The sequence below is a fragment of the Chrysochloris asiatica genome, unplaced genomic scaffold, assembly GCF_000296735.1.
Source record: "Chrysochloris asiatica unplaced genomic scaffold, ChrAsi1.0 scaffold00050, whole genome shotgun sequence".
Lineage (NCBI taxonomy): Eukaryota > Metazoa > Chordata > Mammalia > Afrosoricida > Chrysochloridae > Chrysochloris > Chrysochloris asiatica.
Genome location: NW_006408568.1, coordinates 7,053,175 through 7,065,244, shown reverse-complemented (window position 1 = coordinate 7,065,244; position 12,070 = coordinate 7,053,175). Strand labels below are relative to the sequence as shown.

General features: G+C 47.3%; 1 protein-coding gene across 2 annotated transcripts in view; it reads right to left on the bottom strand.

Moving 5' to 3' along the window:
* Positions 1 to 12,070, bottom strand: part of IQSEC3 (IQ motif and Sec7 domain 3) — a 194,584-nt gene that overhangs the window by 35,223 nt on the left and 147,291 nt on the right. The window contains exons 4-5 of one of the 2 annotated variants that reach the window (XM_006862699.1): positions 8,403 to 9,517; positions 6,010 to 6,171 (exon numbers count right to left, since the gene is read on the bottom strand). In XM_006862699.1, the coding sequence (XP_006862761.1) occupies positions 6,010 to 6,171; positions 8,403 to 9,517 (1,277 nt within the window). Of the gene's footprint in view, positions 1 to 6,009; positions 6,172 to 8,402; positions 9,518 to 12,070 lie in introns of those variants that run through there. The other variant, XM_006862700.1, reaches the window with a different exon arrangement.

The following is a 12,070-nucleotide window of genomic DNA, read 5'->3' as shown; positions in this document are numbered from 1 at the left end:
CTGACCCCAAACCAGACCTGAGATGTTACAATTTCCTTGTGTGTCTGTGTGAGAATGAGGTGAGGAGGGCCGAGGGAGCCTAGTGCCTTGTGTTCTCAAGTGTGCAAGTTAGCAACAAAAACTAGCTAACATTTATAGAAAACTTACTAAGTACCAGGAATCCCTGGGTGGCACAAATGGCTAAGGGCTGGACTACTAACCAAAAGGTTGGAGGTTCAAACCTACCCATAGGCCCCTTGGGAGAAAGGTCTGACAATCTGCCTTGAAAATCTTAAAGAGAAGTTAGTTCAACTAATATGAAAGCAACTGGACTGCTGTTGTTGTTAGCTTACTAAGTGCCAGGTATTAAGCTAAGCACTTTATGGGTATTTAAAAATGTAAATTACCATCATTTTAAAAATTAGGAAACTGATTTCTCCTTAAATATAAATAAATTTATAAATAAATAAATAAAAAGCAACCTTCCACTTCAGCACTTGGATGCAAACACCCCTTAGAGCCAGAATGCCTTCTTTTATGATTTGATAAAGCTTAGTTGAACGCATGCCTTCTTGGAACATGTGTCTTCTGTGGAAATAAGACACAAAGGAATGGAGATGTCAGCCTGTAAGAGCACCAGGTTCTGGAGGCAAATGTCACCGTATCAAGATGCTCAGACACAGGTCAGCAGCCAGGGGACTCTGTTCCAGTCCCTCCTCCTTCCTTCTTCCCACAGGTCCAGGAGTGGAGGTGGGTCATGCTCTTTCCCTCCAGGGAGGCTTTCTTCCTTTATCCTTCTGAGTCTGGAAGCTTCATGGAGGACACAGTGGTTTGGGCTGTCTCTGTCTCCAAGGGAATGGGTGATTTATGGCCTTTTATTCGGCAAACAGTTTTGTACAGAACAGATATAATTTGCTGAATGTCACCAGGTGGGGGCAGGGGAACCATGCAGAATTTCAATGAAGCCTTCCAAGCCTGAGTGAAACGGCAAGCGGTGGCTTTGTTTAATTGTGTGGTTTTCTCTTGTGGGAGTCAGGAAGGGGCAGAGATCCTGGAAGGATCCAGGGTGGCTGACTTTCGTGACAGGGAAACACTGAGAACCCTGGTGTCCTGGATCATCTGGTAGTGTCTGTCTCTGTCTACTTCTCCATCTTCTGCTGGAACTTTGTAGGAGAAGGCCCCTTCTGCCCTGAGACACCAAGCAGCCTGAGATACCAGGCAGGCAGAGAATAGCCTTGAGGGAGGAGGGCTCCTTTCTGCAGAGCTGAGTCAGTGTGCTGGGCTGGTGTGATGGTCATTTGTGGCTACAGAACAAAGCAGGAGGTACTGATGCATTTGCTGGGCAGAGCCAGGGCTCCACTGTGCACTTGACCCTTCCCGAACCCAGGATACCAGCTGGAGGTCCTCAGTCCCTCACACTCTCCTCCCAAGCTCCTCATCATCTCTTCCCATTGATGCCTGAAACCATAGCAAAGTCTAGTTCTCCCCTCCCTCCCACCCCACTGGATGTCCAGCACCATTTCCAACACATTGTAGAACGAATGTTGGACTATTCAATAAGCAAAGCTTACTTAGGCTTACTTACTAATCTGTAGTGAACAATTTCATATTGTTTTCACCACATCAAAGATTCTACTTCTAGGTATGGCTGACATCTGTCTGTCTCCCAACCCTACAACATGTTCCTATAGAATCAAAGCCACTTCAACTTTACAATCCCTGACAGTAAACAGTACACAGTAAACCAGAGAAGCTGATTTGTGCCTACTAACTCATCTGGTGTGACACTGCAAGGTAATGCACTGGATTGAAAGGTCGGTTTGAACTGCAAGGAAGGTGGTTCAAATCCACTAGCCACTCCTTGGAAACCCTTTACAGGGTCGCTTTGAGTTAGAACCAATTGGACAACACTAACAACAACAAAAGTAATCTATAGTGAACAATTTCATATGGGTTTTGAAACTGTTCAATACAGTTTAAAAAATAAGCACAAAGAAGCCAGTGTTTATCTTGCTTGTTGGGGAAACCACCTCTGATGAAGATCATCTAGCTGTCACATGAATTCCCAGTACTGCCCTGGAGGCTGAGGGCTGCTCCGGGCAGCTCCAGGAGGATGACAAAGCACAGCCCTGAGGTTTTGGGCAGGTGACTCTGTGTAATGCCAGTGGGTAACCACGCGGGAAAGAAAAGGAAAGATCACAGATCCATAGGCCCTGGAGGGACCATTGAGATCACACAGTCTGATCCTCTCACTCTACAGAGGATACCAAGGACACCAAGAGGACATCTAAGAAATAACTCACCAAAGTTACGCAGTATGTTAGGAGTACAGACAGGGTTAGAATCTAGGTTCTCTCACTGGGGTCAGCTATTTCTCCTGCCTCCTGCCCCTGGGAGAGCTCACCAAGGTGGGAGACCAACCTGGTCTGGCTGCTGCTAGCCCTGACCCTGGTCCAGTTTCCCTCTCCAGCACAGGCTTCAGGGAGGGAGGATGGCAATTTGGCTTCATTCAGAGCCAGAGCTGGAGAAAAACCATGTGTTCCTAGCATTCCAGATCATCATGGGTCTGGGCCACATGCAGGCTGAGGAAGGCAGAAGAAGACATTGAGGGCCTGTGAGTGAAGCAGGCCCACGAAGGCCCCTGTGCCAGAGCAGAGACAAAACCGTGGATAGAGTGAGAGCACTTCTATTTGTCCATGGGAAGGGAGAAAAACCTGAAACCCTACTGAAAAGCACAAGAGATGAATGAGGTGGGGAACCAGGTAAATGAAGAAAAAGAGGAAAACTTGGTCTTTCTCTTCTTTCTATCCTGTCCTCTTTATCTTCGCTCAGCTTCCCACACAGTAAGGGAGGCAGTACAGGGAGGGGGGATCCTGAGGAAGAAAGGACAAAAGAGGGTGAGAGAAAGAAAAGGTCAGAGATTTACTTTCCTTTGCAGGGTGCACAGAGCACCAACAGTGAAAGTCCAAGACAGGAGTTGGGTTCTGCCAACTTAAAACCACCTGGGGACTCCAGGATCCCACAGACAGATCCAAGTCCTCTTTCTTTGGGTTGTACTCAGAATTACACAACCACTGTGATCAGCAAATTTAGAGAGATGTGAGGATAACTGGTCCACCCCTATGATCCAATCCCTCTGGCTTCAGTCACAGAAACAGAGGCTCGGGGAGCTGTGCCACACCAAGACTGCTCCCTTAATGGCAGCCAGGTGTCTGAGCTTCTACTCCAGGGATGACCTTGCCATTCAGACCAGGTGACTCTCCCACTCCTCCAGGAGCAAGTGCAAAAGGGAGAAGTTCTCCTAGGGAGAGAAGTGGGGTGGCTCACTACAGAATGGTGACATTCAAGCAGGAAATGAGATCGAATGGCCTAGTATGGAGCTCTGGTAGCATAGTGGTTACAAATCAGGCTGTTAACCTCAAGGTCGGCAGTTCGAAACTACCAGTTGTTCATGGGGGGGAAGATGAGGCTTTCTGCTCCCGTAAAGATTTGCAGCCTCAGAAACCCTGTGCAGGGTCGCTATGAGTCAGAATCGACTCCACAGTACTTCCCAACAACAACAACAAGTGGGAGACAGAAAGAATGAGGGTGGGGAGACCTGGGGAAGGCAGACTTCATGGGGCCTCACCCCTCCTTCCCAGACGACCCCAGAAGAATGCCAGCACAGCCCTTCAGCTCTGGAGAGAAAGTGTCAAGAGATGCATGCCCTGTTGCTAGCTCTTGCCTGTCCACACCAATAAAGCTGAGCAATGCATAGGTCCTGAGGACTCCCTCCTCTATCTATCAGGCGGAGGTCGTAGTAGTGTGCTGTTGAGTCCGCTCCGACTCATAGCGACCCTGTATAGGGTTTCTGAGGCTGTAAATTTTTACGGGAGCAGAAGGCCTCATCTTTTTCCCATGGAGTGGCTGGTGCATTCAAACTGCTGACCTTGTAGTTAGCAGCTCAATGGGTAAACCCTATGCCACCAGAGCTCTTACATGAAAAAGTAATGCTACAAAATCATAAAACCCACTGCCTTCAAGTTGACTCCCATTCATAGCAGCCCTGAGAGGACAGAGTAGAGCAGCTCCACAGAGTTTCCGAGGTTGTAAATCTTTCTGGGAGCAAGCAGTCTTATCGTCCTCTGATCACTTCTTTCTCCAGAGGACTGGCTGGTGAATTAAAACCAGAGACTTTCCATTAGCAGCCTAATGCTTAACCCACTGGGTTCCTTACAAAATCACAGACAAATATAAAAGATGTGTTACTAAACAAAAATATCAAAATGTGAAGCTATTCTTTCTCCATATATCCTCCCTCTAGGTCTACACACTTCTGAAGGCGGTGTTCCCATCTCTCTAACCCTTCCCGGAATAATTCTGTGCTCTTCCATTTATGCTACATCAAAATGGTGGTTTGGACATCTTTGAGAGACTCAAATCGTGTTCCTTTTAAATGTTGAGTTTTAAGAACAAAAAAGAAGGCTGAAGGGGCAAGGTCAGGGATGCAGGGTGGACAAGGTAAGGTTTCTCAATGAAATTTTCAGTTTTGGCACTGTGGGTTAATGCGCCAGACTGCAAAGCTGTTTGAATTGCAAGGTCGGTGGTTCAAGCTCACCAGCAGCTCCTCGGAAACCCTATTCAGGGTCGCTATGGGTCGGGATCAACTCGATAGCCCTTAACAACAACAACACGCCTGACCCAAGCCATGGTATTTTCAATAACCTCATATGCACGTGAAAGTTGGACAGTGAATAAGGAAGACTATAGAAGAATTGATGCATTTGAGGTATGGTGTTGGAGGAGAATACTGAAAGTGCCATGGGCTGCCAAAAGAACAAACAGATCTGTGTTGGAAGAAGTACAGCCAGAGTGCTCCTTGGAGGCCAGGATAGCCAAACTTCATCTCTCATCCTTCAGACATATTGTCAGGAGGGACCAGTCACTGGAGAAAGATATCATGTTTGGTAAGGTGGAGGGTCAGAGAAAAAGAGGAAGACCCCAGCAAGATGGATTGGCCAAGTGGCAGCATCAATGGGCTCAAGCATGACAACAATTTTGAGGTTGGCCCAAGACCAGGGAATGTTTCGTTCTGTTGTATACAGGGTTCTATGAATCACTACCGACTCAATGGCACCTAACAACAACAACCCTCAAAGATAGAGCATGCACATTGCCATGATGGGGAAAAACTTCCTCTGTACAACTTTCCTGGCCTTTTTCTCACCAATGTGGTTTCAATTTTCTGAAAACTTCTTAATAAGGTCATCCTGTGTTCTTCAAGAAAATCTATCAAGATTAAAATTAACTCTTTGGAATTGTCATAAACTTCTGAGCTGGCATCTCTGCCTTGAATTTTACTGGCTCAGCAGATCCCCTCAGAAGTCACTGTTTTGATTGGACCTTTGTTTTAAGGTACCCTAACCAGACTCAGACATGCACGTACTGGGAGAACTAATCTGCAGTTATCCACTGATCACATAGACTTATTTAAACAGATTTTGTTTGGAAGAAACTCTTTTGTGTATGAACTGGGACCCCAATTTTTTACTTACTCCTGTATTTTGCATTAGAAAAGTTTCCTTTGCTGTGATTTTTGGGGTCAATTTATCTTTGTGGATTTATAAAATGACAGTACTTTCATGCTCTAATAAGCCTCAGTACAACCCCGTTCTTTTTTGTGACTTATGTTTTTTGTGGTCTATATAAAACGTCTTGAGTGGAGAGCTTATAACTCTAGGGGTTTGGGGACACATAAGTGGCCCGAGAGGGTGTACTGAGGGCTGGCCCTTATATTTTCAAGCTCTTCTTCTTGCCTTGGAGGGCAGCAGGAAGGGAAGACTTTTTGTTTGCTTTGCCGACTTGCCCAGAGCCCTCAAGAGGGGAACACAGGATTGGCAGGTGATTCTGGCTCCAGTGGCCAATCGGGGTTGCAGCAGGGTTTCTGGGAAATCGGCAGGACTTCGGAGGTCCCCGGCTGACATCCCCAGACTCCTAGAAAATCCTGGGAATGTGGGACGCAGGAAGGGAAGGAGGGAGAGAGACACTCACTCAAGCACGTCTCGATTGAACTGCTTCTTGCTGTTGCCCAGGAACTCTCCGATCATCTGACGGCTGAGGCCTTTACGCTGGAGAAGGAAATGGGCTACACCTATGGGGGTATCGGGGATGAAGCCGCGCGAGATCAGGAACTGGATGCCCTTATCCGGGTTTCTGCGGGTGGGGATAGGGAGGAGGGAAAAAGGAAAGTATAGAGCGTGAGCCCAGGCCATCCATAACCTCTTTTCCCCCTTTCTTCCAGCCCAGGAAACCAATAAAAGTACGTGGGGCCTCTGGAACCTGCACTGGAAGTGCCAGTAGTCCTCTCACCAGAGCCCCACCCACCTGAACGTTCCCAGAAAGGAGGGAAGATGTCCTGGAGCTGGGGAAGGGAGAGAAGGCTTAAAGCAAAGTAAATACCAGAGCAAGTGGAGAAGGAGCCTGAGCCCCACCCCCACCCCATGCCTACCACTCCACCTGTATCTACTGAGAGAGGGGGAGGGTAGGCACTCCCCAGGGTAGGCACAAGCCTATTTTCTCAAGGCCGAGTCTCTATGTGGATGTGGTGCTGTATGAAGGTAAATGCCCTCTAAAAGTGTGATCTGTAGAACCATGCTGGTCCCTGAACTGTTTCTTACTGGTCCAAAGAAGGAAAGTACAGAAATTGAGGGTAAGCGTCTAGAATCTTTTATAGCACTTGACATTTTCGGGACAGCCAAGCATGTGATTGTTTTTCTAGTATTTCATTTTTATTGTATTTTACAGAGGTGTCAGCCTGAAACCTACTGGGGAGGAACAAACTGGTCTTTCACTACAGATTGCTGAGAGAATCACTTCCTTGGGGGATTTGAGCGTCTGTGTGAAAATTTGTGGGCGTGCAGGCGTGATGCTGCAAGTGGGTGAGGGTGGGGCTGTGCACACCAGGATGGCAGCCTGATGCAGAAAGCAAGCAATGTATTTGAGGTTAGACAGAACTGGCTTCACTCAACTCTGCCACTTTCTAGCTGTTTAATAGTGAGTGGTTCACTTTATTTGTGTACACCTGTTTCCTTTTGCGTTAAACGACATCTACCTCTGGGTAAGGAGCTCTGGAGGCACAACAGTTAAATGCTCAGCTGCTAGCCAAAAAGTTGGTAGTACCCAGCCACTCTCTGGGAGAAAAGCCTGGTGATTTGATTCCATAAAGATTACAGCCAAGAAAACCCTGGGGAGCTGTTCTTTTCTGTCACATGGGGCCACTAGGAGTTGGAATTGACTCAGTATAGCCCACATCATCTCTGGACATTCATGATTAGACTGTGCATACTTTATGTAAGTTGTGTGCGACACGTGCTAACGATTCCCTTTAGAATGTAAGCCTCTTGAGCCCATCTTTGCGTTCCAGTTCCTGGTACTCAATAGCTGACAATTGAATGCATAAATGAACGTAGATATAGACAGAAGGGCTACTGTGTTTCTTGGCTCAGGGCTACAAGGGAAGGGGTGAATAGCAGGTGGTATTGAGTGCCTCCTGTACTTTATATTTTCATGAAAGTGGCATGCATGCTTCCTCTGCTTGGCACCAGCTGTATACACTCTGGTTGTAAGAACTGGTCTGGGTGGGGGCTTTGGCTCTGGGCTGTGGCAATAGCCTGTTTTACTCCATCCACTCCCCTAATCCCTTTCTACTATCCCAAACTCAGTCCCTATACCTGTCACCATTTCTCCTTTTTCTCTTTTTTTCACCAACCTTGTGAGCTAATGTTTCTCCTACTTCATGGCTGAATGATTCCTGTGTAGTCCTCATACAACTTATTCTCTTATTAATACTATATTATCTTTTAAATTCTCTCACTTTTCAAACCTTAGTTTCATCTTAAGCAATAGGTTTGTGAAAGAATGGGTTTGATGTATTAGATTTTTCCTAATACTTCTTAAAATAAATTCATAACAGTTTTTTTTTAAGCCAGAACAATCAAAATGGAAATGAGCATGTTCACACATTGTGAAGAGTGTAAGCAATGAAAACAGAACAAGTTGTGTAGAAATTATTGAATGGGAGCATAAACTGCTATGTAAACCTTCACTGAAAACACAGTAAAATATTATCTTAAAAAAATTTTAAGTAAATTAAAAGCGTATTTCCTAAACATTGTTCCTGGGCCCATGTGTGACTCAACTACCACCTGGGAGGATACTGGGATGATGTTCTAAACTGCCTAGCACCCTGCCTGGAGGATAGTAGGTGCCCTAAAGGTTGACAGTTTGAACCCACCCACAAGTTATCTCAGAAGAAAGGCCTGGAGATGTGCTTCTGAAAGATCATAGCCTTGAAAACCCTGTGGAGCACAGTTCCCTTCTGCAATGCATATTTCTGAACCCAAAAAGCAACTGGTTGGTCAATGGACGTTCCGCAGTCCACTTACATGTTGAAGAGGTTGAGGCCAATGCGGTAGAGCCGCTTGCGCAGGGTGTCGGTGGAGAGTGTGGGCGATTTGCAGCTGGCAGGGTTCTCGCAGTGGTAGCGCGGTAGGCTCAGGATCATGGCCTGCAGGGCCTCCTTGGAGGCCGAGGCTGATACCTCCGAGACGGACTTGGCAGACTTGGTAGACGTGCTGCTGCTACTCAGCTGCTCTGAATTGTCCCCAGCCTCGACCTCCGTCCCTTTCCCCACCTCCCCCATCTCTTCTTCCTCCTCTTCCTCCTCTGCCACGGCTTCCTCAACCACTGTTTCCGCTGTCCCCAGGGGGTTGGCTCCCATAGCTTCGCCAGTCCCTGCCTCTGTGCACGGGTTTTCTGAGGGCTCATCGCCAGGTCCCACAGCAAGGACTGAAGGGGACTCCTGGCCCCCATCTTCACCCTGCTCGACTTTGCTGGCCACCTGCTCCGAGGTGGCCGAGGTCGTCTGCGCACCCAGGCAGTTGGCCACGGACAGAGCCGTGGAGGAGACGGAGATGTTCTGGTTAGCAATCTGCACCGTGACGTCCCGGAAGGCCATCATAAGCGTGCTGCTGTGACCCTGGGTCAGGCCGGCGGCCTCGGAGGCCTCATCTCCAGACCCTTGGCCCACGCCCTCGGGCTCCTGGAACTCAGCCTCCAAGCATGGCGGCCCAGTGCCTGCGTGCAGAGCCTGGTGGATCTGGTAAGCGCCGCTCTCCTGCAGGGAGCACATGGTCTTGAGGCTCCAGGTGCTGAGGGCATCATCAATGGACTTGGCCAAGGACTGCACCTGCTCAGTGAAGGAGTCCTCCAACTCGGTGAGTGTGCCTGCGAAGGTGGGCGGCAGGGAGGGTGAGCGCACCAGCGGCAGCCCCATGAGGCCGTAGCCCTCCATGAGCGCCTTCTCTGCCGCTAGGCTCTCGGCCATAGGTGCCCGCACCTTGCGCAGGGAGATCCGCCGTGGCAAGCGGCTCTCCAGGAGCGAGTTGCGGATCTTCTCGAAGTTCTTGCTGAGCTGGTACTGGCGGAAGGCGGTTTGGATGGTGCAAGCAGCGCGGCGGGACACCAGGTGGCCCCCGTACTTATGTTCTAGCATTTCAATCTGCAACAATACAGGACAGAGAGAGAAAAGAGGTCACTTGGGGAAGGAATGTTAGAGCCCTTCTGGAAAGAGGGGCATGGTGGATGTCAATCTATGCAGGGAGTTGCTTGGACTTTGGCTTGACTCCTGAATGCTCAAGGAGCTCTGGTAGCATAGGGGTTACAAATTGGGCTGCGAACAGCAAGGTCAGCAGTTCGAAACTACCAGCTGTTCTGCAGGGAGAAAGATGAGGCTTTCTGCTCCGATAAAGATTTACAGTCTCGGAAACCCTGTACAAGGTCGCTATGAGTCGGAACCAACTCCATGGCACATCACTACCACCACCTGAATGCTCAGCTGGGAGGTCCTGAGGGGGGTGGGGGCGCTCAAGTCCGAGAACTACTAGTGTGGAAGAAAGTCAAGTTCCTAAGAGATGCACGTCCTTGGCAGGACTCCTAGAGCTGTAGGATATAGGATTGGAGAATCCAGAGATCTGTAAAGTCCCAAGGGACAGCCAGAGAGATGCTTCTGATGGTACTCAGATATTGCTGCTATGGTGGTTATTTTTAGAATGTTCCTATCAGAGATGCATAAGGAACTCTGGTAGCGTAGTGGTTACGAATCGGGCTGCGAACCTAAAGGTCAGCGGTTCGAAACTACCAGCTGCTCCGCGGGAGAAAGATGAGGCTTTCTACTCCCGTAAGGATTTACACCCTCGGAAACCCTGTACAGGGTTGCTATGGGTCGGAACCGACTCGATGGCATGTAACAACAACAACAACAATCAGAGATGCATACTGATGTATTTATGGATGAAATACATGATATCTTGAATTTATATTAAAATGGTCCATCAAAAAAGTGGAAGGGTTAGAGGAAAAAAACACAAGGTTACTAATATTCATAAACTATTCATAAAATAAGAACATTAATAAAAGTAGTTGAAACTGAGTGATGGATATATGAGAGTTTGTTACACTATTCTTTCTGTTTTGTGTATGTTTGAAAATAATTTAAAAATTAAAATTGAACTGAAATGTTACAGAAAAAAGAAGAATTGTTGCTACTCTAGCTCACCTACTTTCCCTCTCAGCATTCATGATACTTTTGGGATACTTGCCTGTCCTTGGGAGCATCATAAGGGTTGGGACTCGGATTTGATCATCTCTGCATTCCTAGTATCAAGCCCTGGGTCTGGTACATGGTATGTGATCAATAAATATGAACTGAATGAAGAGATGGGTGATGATGGATGGGTGTCTCAAGAGTGGGTTTCTCTTCATATCACCATGATCAATTCGAGACACCCTTGTCTGAAACAGTAGGAGCTGTCCAACCAGGGCAGACCTTAGTTGGTGGGGAGTGGCACCTTACCTGGACAGACCTGACCACAGGAAAATCTCTACATGAGGCTGTGAAGTCTGTGTTCAGGCCCTAACTCACCTCCTGTCTGTGTCTGTGGTCTTTTTTCCCCGTTGAATTGCTGTGCACTCACTTTTTTTTTCTTTATCAAACCTCCCTGGAAAGGACCTAGTGTTCTCTTCCTAGAGGTTTCTGCATTTAAATAAGGAACAAGGCCTAGCTTAAGAAAATAGGCTTACGGTGGCATTGTGGGTTTTGATTAGTCCTTACAGAAGTTTGGGAACTGAGAAAGTATTCCTGGCCCATGTAATTATGTCTCATACACAGCCATCCACTCTACTTGCACATAACGTCATTTCTGAACTATGAATTTGGCTAGATCAAGACAAGAACATCTTCACTCCCATGAGTTCTCTGGGATTATGGGTGGGAATGGCTCCAGACAGAAAGAAAGACCATATTTTATGCCTGAACACACGTCAACCCATTTCTATGTCCCTCTCCTTTGCACACTAAGGGCTACAACTGGAATACCTGTTACCCTCACAGCCCCTGAGTACAATGGATGTCCACTAGCAGAAGCAATCCAAGTCCCCAGGGTAACCCCAGGTAAAATGGGGCATCCATAACACTGTTTCAGTACTTCCAACCTTACCATTCAGTGCCCATTCCAAATATTCTGAAATAATTTGTCTCTCCCTTCATATCCAAACCACTTTCTGGAGATAGTCAGAAAATGTATTCAATTAATGTTTAAATAGTCAACAAGGTTTCCTCTATGACTCCCCCCAGAAGTATCTGCATTTCACGAAACTTAAGCAGAAGACAGTAAGCTCTCTTGGTGATGTCATGTAGGGTCTTCTAAGTGCTCTTAAAAATCATACCAAAAGCAGAATTGAATTTGTCACAATTTGTAGGGCTGAGGCTTTCAGCTTCTAGAGTCTGCTTGCTGTTCCCTGCTACATGACCACACATGGCAGTTCGCTCCTTCTAGGCCAACCTAAGAGTATGTCTCTGATACTTCATCTTCTCTTAAAAGATCACTTGATTAGTTCAGGCTACCCAGGATAATTTTCCTTTCCATTAACTCAAACTCACCTGACTGATAACTTAGCCATAGGATTGTTGTTGTTGTTGTTAGGTGCCATTGAGTCGGTGCCGACTCATAGCGACCTTATATACAGCAGAACAAAACAATGCCCCATCCTGGGC